General features: G+C 36.2%; 1 protein-coding gene across 11 annotated transcripts in view; it reads left to right on the top strand.

Moving 5' to 3' along the window:
- The window catches only part of CDC42BPA (CDC42 binding protein kinase alpha), a 297,315-nt gene that overhangs the window by 163,400 nt on the left and 119,867 nt on the right, over positions 1-14,048 (top strand). For all 11 annotated transcript variants that reach the window (XM_024976363.2, XM_059875458.1, XM_024976359.2 and 8 more), the window contains exons 9-10: positions 487-566; positions 3,658-3,824. In XM_024976363.2, the coding sequence (XP_024832131.1) occupies positions 487-566; positions 3,658-3,824 (247 nt within the window). The remainder of the gene's footprint in view (positions 1-486; positions 567-3,657; positions 3,825-14,048) is intronic.

The following is a 14,048-nucleotide window of genomic DNA, read 5'->3' as shown; positions in this document are numbered from 1 at the left end:
TTATAGGCCACCTTACCATTTATCACTTCAACAGTTGTCAGGGCACATGTAGACCTTGAAAAAAACCGCTTGCTTACTGAATGAGATCTGAAACAAGAGGGCAGAGCATCTCCTTGTTCCGCTCTGGCTGGGAACATGTGTGTAGGGCAGTGCAAATTTTTATTTGCTCTGCAAATATCTGAAAATAACTACAAAAGTATTTGTGAATATTGGTTTGGGATTACAAATAAATTTTAACAACTAGGCAAATTCACATATATGGAATACATGAATAATGCTTGTACTCTCGGTATCCATCAGACTTTAAATCTTTCTTTTCTTTTAATTAGAATTCTACAGTAGCAGTGTTTATGGTCTAAATTTTTTTATCACTAAACGTCTAGACCAAACTTATCAGTGTTTGTAAATTGTTGACAGTGAATTTTTATAGCCCAGTCTACAGTTTATAGTTATTCATTTTTTACCAGATGTTTCTTCCTTCTTTAGGAAACGATGCCCCCACCAACACATACTGCCTTTTCTGGTCACCATCTGCCATTTGTTGGTTTTACATATACTAGTAGCTGGTAAGTTTGAAAAGTTAATGTGATTTGGATAATTTAGAGCAAATTAAAAATGAATTGAGGTTTTAAAACTATAATGCATAAGAGAGCCTTATAAGTAAAAAAAAATTTTAATAGATTGAAGCTGCTTCTAGGAAAAGTTAGACATTACAAAGTGAATAAGACATATTAATATAAGAATCTTAACTCATTTTGAGGGGAGAAAAACTAGAACACAGAGAGAGCTCAGAATCTGTTAGCAATGGAACAGGAATTAGAGGAGTCTTAGGCTATTGAAGAAATATTTTCTAGGTTCCAAATATCAGTCTTTCAGCCCATCAATCTTAGCCCTCTTTCCACTGACCCTCATTCTACTTGTATGTCTTTCCTCCTTGTGAAAGTGAAAGTCACTCAGTCATGTCCATCTCTTTGGAACCCCATGGACTATAGAGTCCATGGAATTCTTCAGGCCAGAATACTGGAGTGGGTAGCCTTTCCCTTCTTCAGGGTGTCTTCCCAACCCAGGGATGGAACACAGGTCTCCTGCATTGCAGGCGGATTCTTTACCAGCTGAAGCCACAAGGGAAGCCCTGTTTCCTCCTTACCCTTCCTTAAACTTCATTGAGAATGATTACAGTCACTCCTTGGGTGCTTCTCAGTTCCTGACTATCTCATTCTATGACATTGGTTACCATTCCTTATTACAGCTCAGTTTTCTGCCTGTACCTGTGCAGTTTAGATTGTCTAGAGAAAAATATATGAGTACTCTTACTGATCTCACTTTAAGTTTGTGATTACCAATCCCAAGTGCCCCTTGTTGCTGCCTGGCAAATATACTGTATTACCCTAGTGTATTCACTCTTTACTCTCCTAGGTAACTATCTCCTACTTTATACTTTGCCTGTGAAACCTCTGTCATTCTTACTCTCACCTGATGACCTCACTTCCCCTTTCACAGAGAGATTGGAGCCGTCAGCAGACAGCTTCCACAAGCCGCATCACCTCATTTACAGCCTACATACCTCTAGACCCATATACTCTTCTTTATGTGTATGACTCTGTGAGATGAGCTCCCTACCTAGCACCCATCCCTTCTGTTCCTTCTTGCCTACTCTAGTGTGTTGCTGTTACATCATAAAATTTCCCCTTTGTGTAATTTGCATAACAGACCATTTCCATCAGCTCACAAAATGTAGGTTTTTCTTTGATCTTAAAGCAAAATAAAAAAATCTCTCTTAATCCAACTTTCTTTACCTGCTACCAACCATTTTTATGCTCTTCAATACAGCAGAATTACTTAAAACTGTTGCCCTGACTTTGTCCATTTTTCTCATCCTCTTCTTTCTTGGTACCATTCCAGTCAAGTTTGTGCTCCCATCACTTGACACAAACTGATTTTTATCGATGTCACTGCTGGCCTCCCTTGCGCTAAATTTGATGGTCATTTCTTTGGTCCTAGTCATCCTTAAGTCATCCTTATTTGCTTAGTCTCATCTCCTTGCCACAGCTCCTTTCCGTTACAACACTTTCCAGAACACTGGCCTCATTTATCCTTGTCTTTCTGGCCACTCCCACTCATTCTCCACATCCCTCCTAATTTCCTGTGGCTTGTGGCTTCGTCTTTGAATCTTTTCCGTTTACTTTCTGATGCTCCCCTAGGTGGTATTTGCTGATGACTTCTAAAATGTATATTTCCAGCTGAGGCCTCTCTTCTACTCAGAATCTCTCTTAATCACCTACTTCAGATGTTCATAATGTCATTTCTTATATTTCTCTGAACCTATTTCTGCTAAACGATAAGTCAGAGTATGTCACTCACCTGTGCAGGACCAATCCTCACTGCCCCCACCTCCAGTGGCTTCATATCTTAACTCCAAACAGAGTTCTTAATGAGACCCAACAAGGCTCACTTTCTTTCTCGTTTTATTTCCTACTACTCTTGCCCTTGCTCACTTTGCAGCCCCACAGGTCTCCTTTCTGGCCTGTGAACATGCCAGAGAACTCTTGCCTCAGGACTTTTGTACTTCTTTTTTTCTTGTATTAGGTTTATTTTATTGAAGTACACTTGATGGTGTGTTTGTACTTCTATTCCATTTGCCGGTAATGTCTTTCCTCTCATATTACCTTGACAGGGCCATTTATTTTTTCTGGACTTTTTCAAGGTTACTTTCTGAGTGATGACTTTCCTGACCACTTTATCCAAATTTTAATTTACTCCCCCTCAATACTTTATTTCAAAAGGCAGAAAGGGGAAATGAAGTTGCCTTCCTTTCCTGTTTTTTGTTTTCTTCTTAGCCTATTAACACTGCCATGTACTGAGTTATTTTCCTTGTTTGTTTATTTTTGTCTCTGCCACTGGAATAAAAGCCTCTATATGGGCACATTTTGTCTGTTCTGTTCACTGCTGAATGTCCAACACTTCAAATGTTTTTAATTAAATTGTATTGAGTTAAAGCATTTCACTTAAAAATTTTTAATCAAAGTGTATAGTTGATACACAAGTTACAGATATACGATATACTAATTCATACTAGTTACAGTTATACTCCATTTATAGTAATTATAAAGTATTGGCTATATTCCTTGTGTTGAGCAGTGTATCTTTGTTTATGAAACATTTTATATAAGTAGCTTATGAAAGCATTTTATAATTCCACAGAGGACCATGGTTGGTGCTTTTGATTGCTGTTTTACTTAGGTGGTCACATTGTTTTAAGCTACCCGTAACCCTTCAGCAAGCTTCATTTTATAATTTATGGTTACTAGAATAAATTCAAGATAATTAGGACTATTTAAGTTTTTATTTTCAAAAATGCTTCTAAGGAATTCTCTGGTGGGCTTAGGCCTTGGTGCTTCTGCTGCAAGTAGCCTGGGTTTGATCCCTGGTTGGGAAACTAAGATCCTGAAAGCCATGTGGCACAGCCCCTGCTTCCAAAAGGTTGTTTATGGTGATTTTGAAAAAAAAAAAAAAAGTATTTTGTAATCACTCCAGATGGCTAGCTGTAACTAGATGTTCAGATCCATGTTTTAAATGAACAGTTTCAAAAGGTTATCTTTTCTCTTCAGACTTATTATTTCAGTGTAAACCCATATTCCCCCCCCCTTTTTTTTTCAGTGTTCTTTCTGATCGGAGCTGTTTACGAGTTACAGCTGGTCCCACACCATTGGATCTCGATGTTAATGTGCAGAGGACTCTAGATAACAACTTAGCAACTGAAGCTTATGAAAGAAGAATTAAGCGCCTTGAGCAGGAAAAACTTGAACTTAGTAGAAAGCTTCAAGGTAAATATATTTTAAAGATAATGTTTTCCCTTTTTGTATTGGATTCACAGTGTAGAAACTGTTTATTGTAAGTGATTGTTTTATCTTGAAAAGAACTTTTTTTATTAAATGGAAAAGTGAAATTTATGCAGAATACAGTATAAATACTGTATAATGCTGTGTTGCTGTGCTTAGTTGCTCAGTCATGTCCGACTCTTTCCAGCCCTATGGACTGTAGCCCACGAGGCTCCTCTGTCCATGGGGTTCTCCAGGTAAGAATACTGGAGTGGGTTGCCATGCCCTCCTCTAGGGGATCTTCCCAACCCAGGGATTGAACCCAGGTCTTCCACATTGCAGGCAGATTCTTTACCGTCTGAGCCACCAGGGAAACTCATACAGTTTAATACCACTCACGTAAACTCACAAAACTAACAGTAAACAACAAAATAGCATTTGTTTCCCCCACGTACATATTTATGTATATAAATCTGTGGGAATAAGTACCTCTGGGGAGAGGAAAGTAGTATTCAATACTACTAATGAAAACGGAGCCCTTCTCATCCTATAGTAGCACTTTATATAAGACTCCCTACCATATTTCCTCAGTCCTTAAACATTCTAGCTTCTAGTGAACTGTCGTTCTCTACAGTGTCACCCCTGTTGTAATATCTGGTGATTTTAAAATGCACATTAGGGAACCTTTTAATAGTCTGACTTCTTTGTTGATTCTTCACTTTCAGTGAGCTTGTTCTCCACCCTACCTCTGCCACTCCTTCTGGTGGTAGTAAGATATATCTTAGATTACAGTGTCTAAAATTCTTTATTAATCTCAATTTCAAGCAAACCTTCTGTATATTCCTGCTCGTAATTTTCTAGTTAACTCTCTCTGGTGTCTTATGTGTTGTCCTTCAATTCCACCGTTACCTATAATTCTGTCACCCTTTCCCTATTCCCCTTATACCGTCAGGTCTCATTCTTGGTCAATCTTAATTATACCCTTACATACACTCTTACAGCTATTGCTCCTCTTTCTGTTAGTTACACTCCTTTGGCAGAACCCCAACCATGTTTATATACTTTGCATTTAACTATGTGGCTGAAAGTTGCTTACCGAAAACATACACCATGCCAGCTAATCCCACTTGAAATTCCTGAAAAGTAATCTCAAATTTACTAAGATCTTGATGCTGCCCAGCAATCCTACTTTTTTTCCTTAGTTCATTTCTCTAGCCTGTGTTGCAAATTCCAATGATTATTTCCCGGCCTTCATCTTCTAGCCTATCAGAATTTAACCCAGTTGATCATATTCCTCTCCTGATAGCACTTTTTCTTGGCTTTTGGAACACTTTATCTCCTGGTTTTATTTTTCTTAATAAATTAACTGTTTCCAGTCTCATTCGCTGATTTGTCTTGAACTCAGACCTTTCAAACATCTATATTCATTTTCTTTACATGTATACCCAGAAGTGGAATTGGTGTATATTTAAGGTAGATTTATTTTTGAATTTTTGAGGACCCTTCATATAGTTTTCCAGAGTCTATAAGGGTTCCCTTTTCACCACATCCTTACCCACACATGTCTCTTCTTAGATACTCTAACAGATGTGAGGTGATATCTCATTGTGGTTTTGATTTGCATTTCTCCCATGATCAGTGATGTTAAGCATCTTTTCATGTGCCGTGTTGCTCATTTATAATGTTCTCTTTGCAGAAATGTTTGTTTAGTTTTTCTGCCCTTTTGGAACTCAGATTGCTTGCTTCTTTGTTATTAAGTTGTATGAGTTCTATATATAGTTTGGATATTAACCCTTTATCCAATGGATAGTTGCAAAAATTTCCTGCCATTCTGTATTTTTTTTCTTTTTTTTGCTATACAGATGCTCTTGAGTTTGATGTAGTCTACTAAATTTTTTCTTTTGTTGTATTTTTGACATCATATTCAAAAAAATCATTGCCAAGGCTAGTGTTAAGGAGCTTTTTTTTACTACATTTTCATGTATGAAACGTATGGTATTGGATCTTACGGAAGTCTTTGAAACATTTTGAGTTAATTTTTGTGAGTAGTACGAGTTAGAAGTCCAGTTTCAGTGTTCTGCATGTGTTTCTCTGGTTTTCCCAGCACCAGTTGTTGAAGAGACTATCTTTTCCGCCTTAGGTTCTTGACTCCCTTGTCAAGTATCACTTGACTGTATATACTGGGATTTAACTCTGGGCTCTCTACTCCATTGGTCTCTGTGTCTGTTTTGTGCCAGTACACTACTATTTTTAACATTATGGCTTTGTAATATGGTTTGAAATCGGGATACTTCCAGGTTTGTTCTTTTTTCTCAAAATTGCTTTCAGTATTCAGTGTTTTTCATGGTTCCACAAACATTTAGGATTGTTTCTTCTATTTTGTGAAGAATGCTTTTGGTATTTTGATGCAAGTTGTGTTGATTCTGTAGATGGGTTTGGTAGTATGTATATTTTACCAGTGTTAATTCTTCTGATCCGTGAACATGGGATGCTTTCTGTTTGTATCTTCTTCAGTTTCTTTTAGCAAAGTCTTGTCATTTTTATTGTACATATCTTTCACATGCTTGGTTAAGTTTATTCCTGAGTAGTTTCTTGCTTTTGATGCTATTGTGAATGGGATAGTTGTACTTTATTTCTTTTTCAAATATTCATTATTTGTGTAAAGGAATGCAGCTAATTCCTATATGTTAATTTTGTATCCTACACTTTACCAAAATAGTTGATTGGTTCCAAAAGTTTTTTTGGTTGCCTTTTTGAGATTTATACCTATAAAATCACATTGGCAAATACTGACAGTTTTACTTCTTTGCAATTTCAATACCTTTTATTTATTTATTTATGTATTTTGCTTAATTGTTATAGCTAGGAATTTTAGTACTATATATTGAATAAGAGTAATGAGAATGGCCATCCTTTTCTTGTTCTGGATCTTAGAGGAAAATCTTTCAGGTTTTCTCCATTGAATATATTATCTGTGGGTTTGTTGTATATGGCCTTTACTGTGTTGAGTTATGTTCCTTCTGTACCCAGCCTTTTAAGGGTTTTCATCATGAAAGGATGTTGTATTTTTTAAGATGCTTTTTCTGCATCTATTGAAATGATCATGTGATTTTTATCTTTCAATTTATTGATGTGATACATTACATTTATTGTTTTTTGTGTGTTGAGCTATTCTTCCATGCCAGGGAAAAATCTCATTTGATCACGATGTATAATCCTTTTAATGTGTGCTTGAATTTGCTTTGCTAATATTTTACTGAAAAACTTTACACCTATATTCTTCAGAGATATTGGTTAATACAGTTGGCCCTTGAACAACACGGGGTGTGTGGCACAAGCCCTGTGTAGTCCAAAAGCTGTGTATAACTTTATAGTTGTTCCTCTGTAACCATGATTCTGCATCTACAAGTTCAACCACCTGGGGATCATGTAGTACATATTTACTGAAAAAAATTTGTGTATAAATGGACCTGTGCAGTAATACAAAGTGGTGTTGTTCAAGGGACAACTATGGTTTTCTTGTGGTCTCCTTATCTGGTTTTGGTATTAAGGTAGTTCTGGCTTCGTAGAATGAGTTTGGAGGTGTTCCCTCCTCCTCAGTATTTTGGAAAAGAAGAGGATTGATGTTAATTCTTCTTAAAATGACTGGTAAAATTCATCAGTGAAGCCATCTGGTCTTGAGATTTTCTTTTTGGGAGGTTTCTGATTATTGATTCAATCTCTTTACTCATTCTCGGTCTGTTCAGATTTTCTAGTTTTTCATGATTCAGTCTTGGTCAGTTTTGTTTCTAAAAATCTGTTCACTTCTTCTAGGTTATGTAATTTCTTGGCATACAGTTATCCATAGTAGTCTCCTATGAGCCTCTGTATTTCTGCAGCATCCTGTGTAATGTCTCCTCTTTCATTCTAACTCTGTTTGAAGCTTCTCTCTTCTTTCTTAGTCTAGATGAAAGTTTTGTCACTTTTGTTTGTCTTTTCAAATAACCAGCTTTTAATCTGATTGATCCTTCCTGTAGTTTTTCTTGTCTGTTTCATTCCTTTCAGCTCTAAACTTTATATTTCATTCCTTCTGCTAACTTTCAGTTCAGTTCAGTCATGTCCAACTCTTTGCAACCCCATGGACTGCAGCACGCCAGGCTTTTCTGTCCATCACCAACTCCTGGAGATTGCTCAGACTCATGTCCATCAAGTCAGTGATGCCATCCAAGGGCTTAATTTATTCTTCTTGTTTAATTCCTTGAGATGTAAAGTTAGGTTATTTGTGATATTTCTAATTTTTTAATATATGCATTTTTTTGCAATAGACTTTCTTCTCAGAACCTCTTTGCTGCATCCCACAAATTTGATGTCATATTTCCAATTTCATTAGTTTTGAGTTTTTTTCCTCTTCATTTCTTCTTTCACCCGTTGGTTGTTCAGAAGTATGTTGTTTAGTTTCCACATGTTTGTAGATCTTCTCACTTTTCCTCTTTTTATAAGTTTCTATTTTCATACCATTGTGACCAGCAAAGATAATTGGTGTGATTGCAGTCTTTTTATGTTTGTAAAGATATGTTTTTTGTCCTGTCATATGATCTGTTCTGGAGAATGTTCTGTGTGCACTTGAGAAGAATGTATATTCTGCTGCTGTTGTATGGAATGTTCTATATATGTTTGTTAAATCTATTTTTCTAAGATGATTCATTTCCAACATTTCCTTATTGATTTTCTGTTTGTATAATCTGTCATTGCTGAGAGTGGCATACTGAAGTCCCCTACTATTATTCTGTTGTCTGTTTCTCTCCTAGGGTTTGTTAGTATTTAATATATTTTGGTGCTCTGCTGTTTGGAGCCTATATATTTACAGTTGTTATATCTTCTTGATGTGTTGACCCCTTTATCATTATAATGACCTTCTTTGTCTTGCCGTTTTTGGCTGAAGTATATTTTGTCTGATATAAGTATGGCTACACTCACTTTGTTTTGCTTTCTGAAATATTATCTTCCATCCCTTCACTTTGAGCTTATTTGTGTTGATAGAGCTGAAATGACTCTTGTAGGCAGCATATAGTTGGAACTTTTTTTTTTCCAGTCATCCACTTTGTGCCTTTCGTTTGGTAAATTCAATCCATTCAGTCCATTTAGGGTGATTATTGGTATGTAAGGACTTATTATTCCACTGATCTTTTGCCTTCTGGTTATTTTGTGTCTCCCTTGGGTTTTTTCTTCTTTTTTTGTCTACCTTTGTAGATGATTTACAGTGGTGATGTGCTCATTGTTCCCTTTTTTATGTCATGTCTCTCCTCTAAATTTTTGCTTTGTCTTTACCATGACATTTACATAAAATATCTAGTTGATGGACTAGTCCTTTTACTGCTGATAGGAGCCCATCTTCACTCACCTACAGAGGTTTCATCAGTTTACATCTCCTATTATATTTTCAGTGTCACAAATGATCACTTTTTATGCTGTGAATTTGCTACCAAATGGTAGTAGCTATAGTAAGTTTTAATGCTCTTTTCCTTTAACATTTATGCTATAATTAATTAACACACTATTCTAAAACACAGTTCCAGTTTTCTAATTCTGACTGTATTTGTTACCTTGATCAGAGCCTTGTGTACTTTCATCTTTTTTGTTTCGTCTTGAAGAATGCCTTTCAGCATTTGTAGCAGTGGTGAACTCTCAGCTTTTATTTGTCTAGGAAAACCTTTATTTCTCTTTCATATCTGAAGAATAACTTTTCCAGGTAGAGTATTCTTGACTAGGAGCTTTTATCTTTCAATTCTTTTAGTATGTTATTCTGCTCTCTCCTGGCCTGCAGAGTTTCTGCTGAGAAATCTGCGTATTACCTAATGGAGATTCTTTTGTAGGATACTTTCTTTTTTCCCCTGCTGCCTTTAAAATTCTTTCTTTAGTATTGACTTTTGATAGTTTTCATTCTAAAATGTGTTGGAAAAGATCTTTTTTCATTGGGACAGCAGGGTGTTCTATTAGCTTCATAGAATTGTATGTCCAGTTCTTTCTCCAGGTTTGGGAAGTTCTCAGTTATTATTTCATCAAATAAACTCTCTGCCCCTGTCTCCATCTCTTCTCCTTCTGGTATACCTATTATTCTTATTTTACTTTTTAAATGCAGTCTGATAACTCTTGTCAGTTTTCACTTTAAAAAAAAAACTTAGTTCTCACTCCCCTTACACCTGAATCATTTCTCAATTCCTGTCCTCCATATGGCTTATTCTTTCTTCCATCTGATCTGTTCTACTCCCAGTGCTTTCTAATCCAGTATTCCTCTCACCTATTGAGTTCTTCAGCTCCAGGATTATTGTTTTGTTCTTTTTTTGTAATATCAGTCTCTCTAGTAAGTGCTCCTTCTATTCGTTAATTTTATTCCTGACTTCACTGAGTTGCCTTTCTGTGTTTTCTTGTAGCTTGTTGAATTTCTTCGTAATTATTTTGAATTCTGCAAAATAATAAATACTGCAGTATTCCGTATCTTTGAGACGGTTGCCTAGAAAATTGTCATTTTCCTTTTTGGATACTATATTACATGGGTTTTCATAGTGTTTCATGAAATGTGTCTCTGCCATAACATTGAAGTAGCAAACACCTTTCTTTTTAGGTGAAGTTTTCCTTTGACCCTTAATTCAACAGATTGGCAATCAGAAGCCGTTCTTTTGCTTTCCAAAAGGTGGCGCTATAGCACAAATTTTGGGTTTCTCTTCCCAAAGCTGACTCACCACTAAAGTTCGGAGTGTGTGCATGGTAAAAGCTGTTGGCAGAGTCTAGGAAGTGTATGCTTGGTACCTGGACCTTTTTGGTGGAAGAACCCAGAGGTTTGTGGACAGACAGCAGGAAATGCATTCCTTCATTTCTCTTTGCCTGCCTTGTTTCCTTTCTTACCCTCCCCCTCCCCTTCAGAAATCCTCCAGCTGTGGCCCTCATCACAGTCACTTTGCTCTCACTCATCACTTTCACTTTCTACCTCCTCTGCTCGAGAGGTCACTGCTGCCAGTACCTTGGATCTGCAGCCTCCTCCAAGGTCCAGTCCACCCACTTTCAGATGTGGGTGCAGTGCAGAAGCACTTTTGTTCAGCTGTGGATATCCAATTAATTGTAAATTGAAGTGGGGAGGAAAAAGGAATGACTCACAGGGATGTGACACTGATGTCACTCAGTTTTGACTTTTAAACGGTGATACGCATAAGTGGACAAGCATTCTAAGGTGTACTCCGTATAAATGTTTGTATTAGTGTACCTTTATGTAACCTCCACCCCAATCAGTATACAGAACATTTCTTGCATAGCATCAAGTTCCATCATGCTCTCTTCCCAGTTTGTAACCTACAACTCTGAAGTAAACAGTATTCAGAATTTTTCAGCATGAATTTTACCTTTTCTTGAAGCCATACAGTATCTACATTTCATACAGTATGCATGTTCATACAGTATATTGTCTTTTGTGTCTATTTTTTTGGTAACAGGGTTTTCCATGTTATGTGTATATCAGTAGTGTGTCCTTTTTTAAAACTGCTGCTTAGTATAGTATTATACTGTACATAAATACTAAAACAAATTATCCAATGATGATACAGTAAGTGAAACTCATACATTATTAGCGAAACTACTGATACAGTTAATCACTTTTGAAAACTCTTTGCAACATTTTCTAAAGCTGAAAATACACTATCCCATGACCCAGAAATCCTACTGCTAGGTAGATATCCAAGAGAAATAAGTACATATGACCATCAAAAGAAATATATAACAACATTCACAGAAACCATGTTTAAAATAGTCAATATCTGGAAATAACTCAAATGTTCAACAACAACACCTTGGATGAAATGGTCTGAATATCTGTGTCAGATCAGATCAGCCGCTCAGTCGTGTCTGACTCTTTGCGACCCCATGAATCGCAGCACGCCAAGCCTCCCTGTCCATCACCAACTCCCGGAGTTCACTTACTGTATATCCCCATCAGAACTAGATATTGTCAGCTTTTCAAAATTTTAACCATTCTGATATCTGTATATTGGAGTTTTGCTATGATTTTAAATTTGTATTTTCCTTGTAGGTAATAAGGTTGATATCTTTTCATATATTTACTGTCTATTTGAATATTGAATATTCAGTCAATATTCAGCTCCCTTTTTTTCCATTAGGTCTTACATGTCTTTTAAATAAGTTTTATTTTACCACTTCACAAACAGTATCAGACCCTTATGACAGCCCTTTATGTCGTTGTTTTATAGTTTACCTGTTTCTGTGTTGTAAACCTTTCAATACTTTTATTTTATTCTTGCTTTATACTCATTTATTTATAAAATAGCTTTTTATTTACCCACATGTTTACTCTTTTTGTATTCTTTATTTTCTCCTGGTGATCCATGTATCCATCCAGAACCTTTTTTCTTTAGTCTGAAAATTTCCTTTAGTGTTTCTTATGATTACATGTGTTGTGACTCAATCACTCAGATTTTGTTTGTCTGAGATGCCTTCATTTTTGAAGAATATTTGCTGGTTTAGAATTCTAGCTTGGAAGGTGTTTTCTTTCAATGCTCTACAGATTTCATGGCATTGTTTTCTGATTTCCAGTACATTTGAGAAGTCAGCTGTTAGTCTTGGTTTCTTAAATATACTCTAGCCGTTTTTAAGTATTTCTCCTTAACTTCAATTTCAAGCAGGATGGCTATGATCTACCTGGTAAAGTTTCTTTGTATTAATGTAAATCCTGTTTGGGATTCACTGAGCTTCTGAATACTTGATTGATATCTTTCATCAGTTTTAGAAAATTCTGTTCATAATCTCTGAATATTTCTTTTGCTCCATTCACAATCTCCTCTCTTTCTGGGACTCCAGTTACATATATCTTAGACTGTGTCCCTTATTCCTTTTATTCTCAGTCTCATTTCTTCCATTGTTAGGTTTTTTTGTGCTTAATTCTCTATAGACTTGCCTTTAGGTTCATTTGTCTTGTCATCTGCTATATCTGTTCTGATATGAATCCATTCAATGAGTCTTAATTTCAGATATTGTCTCTTTTAGTTCAGGAATATCCATTTGCTTTATTCTTACAGTTTTCAGTTCTCCATTGAAATTCCCCATTTTTTGTTTACTTTTTCATTTGTTTTCTTTATTAATAATAGTTGTTTCAAAGTCCTGACCGCTAATTAAAACACCTGGAGAGAGGAATAGCTGCTGGGTAAACAGCCCTAACAGTGGCTGCATAGCAGATGTGTGTGCCTGTGAAGCCAGCTGGATAGGTTGTCTCTTTTGTGTTAAAGTCACTAAAGATAATAATAAAAAGAGTTGTAATGAAAAGAAGGACAGTGGGTAACTATGATAAACAGGTAATGGGCATTTTAGAAGATCTGGGATTTATGGGAAGGACAGAGATGGCAAAGAGGAACAAGGATACCTCCTGCACCTCCATACCCTGCAGTGTGGGGGTTGTTGAAGGAAAAAACCAACTAATGTCCAGTGGATACGTTTATGCCTCACCATTTTCTACTCTCAACTTAGATGTCTTAAAAAAAGAAAAAATGTTTTTTAAAAATAATAAATACAGAATGTACCAATTTTTAATATGTTTTTGAAACCAAAGAAAAAGAAATGTGTAAAAAATACTGGTTGTGAAAGGTCATGATTGAATGCACAATATGGTGTATCTTACACCTTTAATTCAAATTAACAAATATGGACCACCATCATGTGAATATAATGATACTGTTCTCTATACAGATGATGAATATAAATTAGAAAATCTCCATCTTCTGAAGGTCACAGTCCCTTGGAGTTTTCAGATCAGTTCAGTTGCTCAGTCATGTCTTGACTCTTTGTGACCCCATGAATCGCAGCACGCCAGGCCTCCCTGTCCATCACCAACTCCCGGAGTTCACTCAGACTCACGTCCATCGAGTCAGTGATGCCATCCAGCCATCTCATCCTCTGTCGTCCCCTTCTCCTCCTGCCCCCAATCCCTCCCAGCATCAGAGTCTTATAAATAAGTAATATATGTATATAAGTAATAGGTTACCTAAAGCAATGTGTGCATAAGATTAGTAATCTAAAGCGATCAGTAATGATTTGTGCTAACAAAAAAATTATGATGAGGTAGAAATTTACTATTTGGGATCTTTCCATGAGCTGGCAGAATAATTATTTTAGGACCATTTCTTTTTTTTCTTTTGATGGTGTCTGGAAATATGCCTGACTATATTTAATGCTTCTTTAGTACTTTTTATCTTT

This window comes from Bos taurus, chromosome 16 (genome assembly GCF_002263795.3).
Source record: "Bos taurus isolate L1 Dominette 01449 registration number 42190680 breed Hereford chromosome 16, ARS-UCD2.0, whole genome shotgun sequence".
Classification (NCBI taxonomy): domain Eukaryota; kingdom Metazoa; phylum Chordata; class Mammalia; order Artiodactyla; family Bovidae; genus Bos; species Bos taurus.
The sequence above is the reverse complement of the archived record's forward strand: the minus strand, read 5'-3'. Positions and strand labels throughout refer to the sequence as shown.